Here is a 9511-nt window from a genome sequence, read left to right as displayed (position 1 = left end):
TAGGTGTGGACACGCAATGAAAGGTTCTCAACACCAACAGTAAGGAATTGGACTTTTTTCAGTAAAATAATTAGGGAGTAATAGCAATAGAGATTTCAAGTATGAGACATATTTCAGAGTATTACAGAGGTAGAACAGACAGAATTTGACAACAGAATGAAAGCGAAGTGGTTGAAAGAAAAATGAATCAAAGACGATGCAAAAGTGGAATTCGGGTAAGAACTGAAAGGATTTGAGAGCTTTAAGCTAGAGAACTGTCAGTATCTACACTGATTTGTTTATGTCAAGGGAATTTCAAAAGACAGACCAAGATACTGGACTGATACAAATTTTATTTTTCATGCAAAAATGTTTACAAATTTTATTTTGTCATACACAATTACAAGAGCAACAGTTACAAGTAATTAAAAAAATAGCATTTGGGGGCACTTCTATTCCTTTTACTAATGTAAGCATGTTTTGTTACATGAACAGCAACAATAATTACAATTACAGAACTGCTCAACTTGGAAATTTAGTGTGTTATGTTGGAGGCTAACACATGTTATTAGCAAAGAGTTAACTGCCCAAACACAATCTTTCATTCTATATTATTCTTTATTCCACAATTACAATCATGGATTAGAATCTACCCAATAATGCCATCATTCAAATGTGTGACTGATCAGATCAAGTCAGCAAGCATTTTAAATCCTTTTCCAAAATCTTAATTTAGTTCTACAAAGAAATATACAACAAAACACAAGGCATAGCTTGCTGATATTTTATGCCTAGAACAAACCATTACATAATGAAATTATGCATCCTTTGCCAACTTGGCATTTGTTCCATCTCACACAATAATAAAAGATGAATAGTACTTATTTACAGCACTTAGAATCACCTGACCACAGCTGATACAGTTATCTCCCAGACTTCTAGTTTCTAAAATTCTGGGGGAAGTGGGACAATTTGAACAGTAATAGTCTACATGGTAGTAATATTACCTCTTGGCCATTGGCCCAATACTAATCCTTTGTTTTTTAGTATACAAAATATCCTCAAAACATTTCTCTTAAACACATTTCAATTAATGTAATTAAACAGAAGGCAACAATTTCCTTCTAGAAGAGCTATTTAGCTATGAAAAACTTGCCAAATATTTGTTAATTTATGGAATATTTTTAGGGTCAATACAGATATTTAATTTAGAGCCTGTGCTAAACATGTGTAAAAAGAACTACGAACATAATCACACTAGTTTTTTTTTAAAAATGGAAATACCATTTTCAACTCTATAGTAATTTTATAAATATATCACTTGCTTTTATCCAAAGTAAGGATAAATTTCAAAAATCCACTGTGAAATTTACATTCTCACTAAGCACAAAAATACACAAATATTAGTTCTAATCAGAAATTTCAGCTAAGTGAAAACTTTTACTTTGAAATAAGTAGATCGGGGATACAGAAGTAAAATTTTTGATCAAAGCACATCACAAATATATTGTTCTCATGTAAAAATAATTTTTTTTAAAGAAATAATGTTTTTAACAGTCTTTTCACCCCATCTTCTCAAACACATATATTATCCTTAAAATAAAATAGTTTCAGATAAACATCTCATTTAAAATCTGATTTTACCAAAAAGACAAATAAAACTTAAACATTCTTAAATGTATTTGAGCCATGTAGTTCCTGCTTCCAGATATTATGATCTAAAAATCATGACACTATGGTAAGTAACCTTTGGTTTGCAACTAATACCTTGAAATTCAATTCACACTGTTTACCAAAGAAGTCTGATGTATATTTGTAAATTTAAAATTTTATATCTTTTAAAAAGAAAAAAAAAATCCTGTGTAACAGATAAGTATGAATTTCAAAAACTTTAAAATTCACTGATAAACGATTTTTATCATACCAAAGATCTACAAAATAATAAAGTATTCTAATAGTATTTTGAAAATACTATCAAAAACCTCAAAATCTTATATATTAAGTGCTAACAACCAATACATTTTTACAAACAAAGCATTTTCAAAGGCTGGAAAGAAAATATGCTAATTGTAAGAGCAATGATAGTTTGAGTCAATCAGACATGTTTTGAATCTCAAATCTGCCATTCCAAGCTTATGCAGACTCTTCATTTCTCCAGAACTGGATCTCCTCAGATATAAAATGGGGGGCATCGTCAGTATGTACTTTAGAGGGCTCTTGTGAGTACCCATCAGATAATCCATATAAGAGATTATTACAATATCTGACACAGTAAGTAATAAATATTAGTTACATGAACAGTGAGTGACTTATTTTGGGGTCATGCACCTAACAAACTATCTTCTTAAATGAAATAGAATCATTATGAAGAATTAAGAATTTTTAAAAAATTGGTGTAGAAGAGAGTTGGGGACACGCTCTACAACAAAACACCCAGCATTACATTGCAATAATGATACTTTTATTACGTTTTGGCAATCACTCTCCCTCTATTTTAACACTGTACTGTATCACTTCCAAAAAGTTGTCATGAACTCTTATAGAAAATAATTACCTCATTGGCCTGAACAAGAAAGGCACAGAAAAACTGTTCACAAATAAAACCAGTCGTTTACATGTTAGGTACTACAGTAAAGGTGGTTATTTAGCAATTTCAAGCAATTTATCTGCTATCTAATATTCTCACACTGTTCTTATTTCAAATCTCAAATATACTAATCTCTATTATTTATAAATAGCCTACTCTGACAACCTACAGCCATATCTTTACTGGAATGATCAAGGAGTATAAATTTTAACAGAAGAAATCAGCTATAGATTATGCTATACCAAAATATTGTATAAGTGCTCATTTTTCATTTAGAGTATTTCAGGTACCAAGTTAAAACCACCCGAATCTTAGTCCATCAGTATTATTTTGATTGTCACTGTTCACTAAGTGAATGTTTTCTCTGAGTTTTAATCAGTTAACCTGAGTCAACAGGGCTTCCCAATGGACTCTATTTTAAATGACAGAGCACATACATGAGAGACCGCAAAACTAGGGCTGGCCCCAATAAAACTATTTACTAAGTATGTGATCTTCTGCAAGTCCCTTAACTTCTCCATGCCTCTCCCTCCTGTTCTAAAAGATGAGAAATCTGCCACCCTTTGTCTGACTCACAGGACGAGTGAAATCATGTAAGAAAAACGTAAGAAAGAGCTCTAGAAGGGCATAGTATTAGATACATGTATCAACAGAGACTTGTTAATAGTATTAGATTTGGTTAGAATGACCAGTTTATTAAAAGGGTAATTTAAGAGACTATTGAGTATCAGAAAAAAATGTAACATCTTTACCATATCCTTTGATAAGATCTGGGAGCAGTTTTAAAAAATGTATCGATATCTACCCTATCACTATATAAGAAAAAATTCACTGGACAACGCTCATTCATTCTTCCCTGTGTGTGTGTTTAATGGCTATAATTGTGTTTCACCTGAATGTGTTTTGGTAATTTTATGAATTTACAGCCTGCTCTGTTCCAGGCTTATTCTGGCAAGTTACTTAAATGTCTCTGAGAGTAGTCACAGGTGATCCTTTTTTCCTCTACTATTGGTTTTCATTTACTTTAAATTCTAGGTTTTTCTACCTTATACTTCGCGGAAAGTAGGTATAATAAAGAGTTTTTAATTTAAAAATGAAGAGAAAATATTCAAAACTAAGTAACTAAAAGCAAATGTTCCCTTACTTTGTCTCTTCAGCAGACACTATGCATGCACTCTAAAAGGATACCAGGACCACAAATCAATAGAAAAATCCATTTAATTTACACTACATACTTTTCCAAGGTTAAAAGATACAGAGCAGAAAAATAAATCACGATTGATTTCTGAAGGAGGCATATCTGAAGGATGATTCTGAAAAAGCGAATGGTGATTTTGAAGTAAATGGGACATGAGGACAAGGAGAGAACATAATCTGATAAAAATTATTCAAATATTTTATGATTTTACACAAAAAGAATCACTGAAATACTATTATCTCTAGGTAGACAGGTGACCGGTCAGGTATATAGAAAGATTCGGAAGCCCTAAGATAGATGATTGTTAGTTAAAGTCACAGGATTAGAAATTTTGAGGCAAAAGAGGATCTAGATAATACTCATTAAAAGATATCAAAAGAGAATGAGGGAAAATGAAATGAGAATGATTTGAAAAATAACAAACAGAATCAATATATGAGGGAAGTGTGCAGTTTCAAGGAGAATGGGAGTAGTCAAAAAAAAAAAACAGAAGAAAAACAGATTAAGACTGGGTTTGACTAGTGAGTCTGTAACAGATGTGATGGGGTGACTTTAACAGCAAAGATGGATGAGTTAGCAATGGATTAAGGTAAGACAAGCAGTTAAAAAAAAAGAGTTTGTGCATTCCACCCATTTAAAATGTTCACTCAGGAAAATGTGGAGAAAATGATAAGAAAGCTAAGGGGAGACCTGAGTGTTTCAAGGCAGAAAGGAAGCTTCATTCGCTCTAAACAGTTAAACAAAGCTTGTGTGTTACAGCTGAGAGAGTCTTGACTGATAAATAGGTATGTTTGACCTAAGTTAGGCACTTTAGGGGAGGGGGAACCTGACTTCTGTCACCAGGGAACAGAAAGAAATTAATCTCAAGCCACTTATTATTATTATTATTATTTTTGGTATCACAGTCAGCCCCTACCCCTCAGTGGTATTTATTTACAAGGTAATCAGAGCTTGTCAAGTGAAAAGGCAAGAAGCCAGAATGGAAAATGGTAGTGGAAGTTATAAAACAGCCAAGTGAAAAAGTCAGTAATTTACATTTGAAAACAATTTTAAATAAAATTCAAACAAAAACCAGAAAATTTTAAAATATCACTGCTAGAGGAATGGTATCCATGTGATGTGCAAAGTGACTCAATTTTTAAACAGGATAATACAGGTTTTAATTGATATAGCCACCATCATTTAATGACAAGATTTCTTGGATAACTTCTACCAAAGACATGATTTCCTCCTTAAAACAGGCATAAAATGGATGATGTGGGTGACTTGGGTACCTAAGAGTTGTGAAAAGTGTCTCCATAACTTGTTAGTATGAAAAGCAACACTGAAGTAGAGCATCCAAATACTTCATTTCAAAACTACTTTATGCCTAATCCCATATGTAACTGGAACCATATGCATATTCTGTACGTTTCTACATTTCACTTTCCTGTTTTATTTATTTTTATGAGCAACTTACTTCATTTTGAATCTGTACTTTATTTGACATTAAAGCTGTACAAAAGCCATGCACAGTTTATTTACAGTATTGTACATCAACTACGTTTGAAGACTACACAAAAATTTCACAAAACTTACTTATATGGAAAGACATGGGAAACAGGGGGCTTTAAAAAATTTTAGGTACAGAATTTTGCAAAGATTATTTTGGTTTCTAGTGTTATGCAAGCACTAGCTTGAAATAAGACTGACAAAAACGTGCAAATGAGTAGAATTTCAACAAATGAAAAACTACAAATGTTTTGGCTAAAAGCTAAAATACCTTGAAATACTACTATGTAGTGATGGGAATTTATAACAGAAAAAAGGTTATTTTTTCAAAGTCTTTCATGAATAACAGGCTCTCAGTAATACTTTATAAAAACATTCAGAAATAAAGTTTTTCAAATTCTGTTCATCATCAAAATTATGTTTCCAGTAGTGACTGAAGCAGTGAATTGTAAATAATTACTTATTGTCCTACGTGGGAAGTCTCAATGTCCCTCTCTGGGGACAAGGGGAGAAGAAAATCAATTGGCAAATTTAGATTCAAGTAAAAGATCCTCGTACAGATATCATGAACACAGAGTAGAGTGTTGCAATAATGTACAAGTCCACATACTTTTAACTGTACCCCTAAAATGGAAGTGTAAACTTCAGGTTTGTTCAATTTAAGATCTCCTAGCAGGAAGTAAGTACCTCATCCTTCAGAGTTCAGGAAAATATTAATAGGGATTTCTTCTTCTCCAGTGGCATCTCTTTTAGTTTTTACTGTTGGGGCTGAAGTACATTTAGATACTCAGACTGCCCCAACTGGTAAGTTGTGTTCCTTCCGCAATCAACATACTGGTACCTCTCCTGGGATATCTGTTCAGAGTGTCCGAAGTATGTTGTTGTCACAGTAACTCTAAAAAAGAAACAACAACAACAAACTCAAATGTGGAGAAACATTCAACAGTTATATACAAAAAAGTTTTCTAAAGTGAGACTACTTTTATATATCAAAATTTTCTCCTGAGAGACTGATTAATGATAACTTAATATTGTGGACATGGGCCTCTTGGGGACTCTTTCCCCAACAGATAACATAAATGCTGGTTTAGCAAGCCCTACTCAAATAATTATACAACACAAATATGATGTTTCCAGAACACTTATCATTAGATAAAAATAAGTTCATTTCACTTTTAAAAATAATTATATAGGGGCAGCTGGGTGGCTCAGTCAGTTGAACGTCTGACTCTTGGTTTTGGCTCAGGTCATGTCTCAGGGTTGTAGGATCAAGCCCTCCATCTGGCTCAGCACTCATAGTTCTCTCATCACAGGAAAAGGATTCTTCAGATGTCAGCTAATGGCCCAAATACCAAACCTATCATGTTTTAATGACTTTGAGTAACACCAAACTTCCAAGCCAGTAACAGTACTTCTCATTACTTTTAAGGATTTTTTCCCACAGGCAGAAAACTGGATGCTAAGCTCTGTTCTCCTCTCTAGTCCAACCCCTTCCACCTTCCAGCATTCTTGCAAGGTCCAGATTCACTGCTTAGTGGCCATGTCATCCTTCACTGCTTCTCTGAGCTTCCCACTTCCTCATTCATAAAGTGGAATAATATTTACTCATCTCACAGCACTTTTGTAGGGCTTAAAACCCAACTGAACTAATATTTGTAAAGGTGTTGTGTATGTTATAAGCCAATGTTACACATCCAAAGTTTAACAAAGAAATATCTCAAAAAAAAATTGATACTCACTGCATCATGAGTACTATGTTATGCACTTTGATGGATATCAGTGTACAGAAATCACTGTTAAAAAGAAAAAACAATGAACAAATTCAAGCAATGATATTACAAATTTAAAATCATTTAATCAGGATTCCTCTGACGTTATAACTAGTAGAGATACTATAAAGAAGATATAACATGGGGCACCTAGGTGGCTCAGTTGGTTAAGCGTCCAACTTGATTTCGGCTCAGGTCATTATATCAGGGTCCTGGGATCGAGCGCAGAATCAGGCTCCCTGCTCAGTGGGGAGTGTGCTTGTCTCCCTCTCCCTCTGCCCCTCCCCCCTACTTGTGCATGTGCTCTTTCTAAAATAAATAAATCTAAAAAAAAGGGAAGATAAAAGTAAGCATTTATTGACTGAACATTTTCTATAGCTCAAATAATGATAAATAGTTTCATGACTTTTTATTCTAGAAACAGACATGCTTTCCTACTACAGCAGTTGTACAGTTGTTTAACATGGGCTACAAATCATTGTTACTTTTTATTCACCTTTTGAAATTGTAGTAAACAGTCTGTTACTCAGAAATTCTGTTAGCCTGGTATCAAAAGATGGTATTTATCCTTATTTTTACTTAACGAGAGTCAATAATCAGACCCAACTGAAAAACTTCAGAACTTCAAACCAGTAATAGAGTATGATAAATTACTAGCACTTTGAGTTTTCCTATACTAAAAAGTCAACACATACTAAAACGTATGAGAATATGGTTCTCATAGTAAATAAAAAGTGACATGGTATATTTGATCTTAATTCTGAAAAATAACTAAGTAAAAAACAATTAAGTATATAGGTACATAATGTACATAAATGTGATGTATGCATTGACAAGGGAGAAGAGAAAAAGAGAAGACAAGAGAGAGGCCAGAAGGAGTATTCCAAATGTGGTTTCTTGACTGCTAAGACTGCAGGTAATTCAAAAGATAATCATACACTTTATTCTAAATACTTAATAATTTAATGAGAGAAAACTATTAAAAATCAAAACTTACTACATATAACTCATTTCTTCTGCTATGATAGTAGGTACTGTATAATCAATCTGAAAGGCAAAAAATGAAAATAAGCCAACTGGAAAGAGGATCAAAGCATCAAGTATTTCAGATACTTTTCCCAATTTCAAAGAGTTTAGAAATCTCTCCCTTTGCAAGGCTGATTCTAAGACTTTCTTATACATGGAAGGGACACATGTCAAGGTCACGTTTTTGAGGAAATCCTACCCGCCCCCAAGTTAATACGATAGACAAAGTCAAGACTCATTGAACTCCTCCTAAGTATTTCATGACAGAAACTTACTTGTTTCATATCCAGTGGGCCAATATTGGTTATGTTGTTTAAGCGTGCCTTTCCGATAACTGTTTTTGAAAACTGAACTTGTGCAGTGATGTTTTCAACTTCAACAGAATAATAGTTATTGTTTGTTATATTTAGTGTGTTCTGTAAAAGTAAGAAGGCAGAAAATGTATAAGCATAACAAATATGTATTCAAAATTAATTTTAAAAAATGACTTCACAAAAAAATAAAAAGACTTCAGCTGTGGCCATGCTTCAGTTATTAGGAGGAAGAAAGTATTGCCAAAAATAACGTAGGACATTAAATGAACTGATTATTTGGTTTTATGATGAGTACTATGTTATAATATGCTGATAATAAACACAAAATTAAAAAACAGTCCCAGAAAATGTACATTATAGGAATATAGAAAAATGCATGTTAGAAAATGTATTTGTGGCATTAGCAAAAATTCTATGAAAGTAATTTTTAGATTTAATCTAAATTTTTGCTAAATGTGAATATACAGATACCTTCACAGACATTATCAGTAAGCTATTTCTTATTCTATTAAATACAAAGATGACCATTTAAAATGTTAAATAGAACTTTAAATAAATTTTGTTTAAAAGACACTAGTATTTTAACTTATGTATAAGTAGAGATTTCTACTGGGTCACTTTGAAGAAGAAATGGGTAGATTCAAGTCTGTTTGTTGGAAAGAAATGGACCTACATCATTTCTATACTTAATAGGTGGGGCAACTTCTGCAATTCTTACTCACAATGATTATCTCAAACTATTTTAGAAAACAGCCAATGAAGAAAAAAAAATGTCAAATCAAGATAATGAATAAGTAGGGGACTGAGGTGGGGGAGGTTAAGATGGCGGAGGAGTAGGGGACACCTTTTTCAGCCGGTCCCCTGAGTTGAGCTGGATAGGTACCAGACCAGCAGGAATATCCACGGAATCAGCCTGAGACGCAGGAAGATACATCTGGATCTCTACAAATGAACATCTCCAGCGCTGAGTATCGAGGTACGAAGCGGGGAGCCGTGAAACCGCGCACAGATATCGGAAGCTAAACAGAAGGGGGAGGGAGCCGCCGTGTCAGGGCGCCGGGAAGCGGTAGCCACCTGCAAGGGGGAGCGGACAGACCGCGGACCCGCACGCTTGAGACAGCAGGCTGAGAAGGGAGCTCCGGGAGCG

At 33.7% G+C, this 9511-nt stretch overlaps 1 protein-coding gene across 2 annotated transcripts in view; it reads right to left on the bottom strand.

The window, feature by feature from the left end:
• Positions 1 to 312: 312 nt before the first annotated feature.
• TMEM106B (transmembrane protein 106B) overlaps positions 313 to 9511 on the bottom strand; it is a 32895-nt gene continuing 23696 nt past the window's right edge. For both annotated transcript variants that reach the window (XM_011230552.3, XM_011230551.3), the window contains 4 exons: positions 8326 to 8466; positions 8022 to 8071; positions 6995 to 7048; positions 313 to 6150 (listed from right to left, as the gene is read on the bottom strand). In XM_011230552.3, coding sequence (XP_011228854.1) covers positions 6012 to 6150; positions 6995 to 7048; positions 8022 to 8071; positions 8326 to 8466 — 384 coding nt within the window. In that variant the 3' untranslated portion in view covers positions 313 to 6011. The remainder of the gene's footprint in view (positions 6151 to 6994; positions 7049 to 8021; positions 8072 to 8325; positions 8467 to 9511) is intronic.

Source organism: Ailuropoda melanoleuca, chromosome 1 (assembly GCF_002007445.2).
Source record: "Ailuropoda melanoleuca isolate Jingjing chromosome 1, ASM200744v2, whole genome shotgun sequence".
In the NCBI taxonomy this organism is placed as follows: domain Eukaryota; kingdom Metazoa; phylum Chordata; class Mammalia; order Carnivora; family Ursidae; genus Ailuropoda; species Ailuropoda melanoleuca.
The sequence above is the reverse complement of the archived record's forward strand: the minus strand, read 5'-3'. Positions and strand labels throughout refer to the sequence as shown.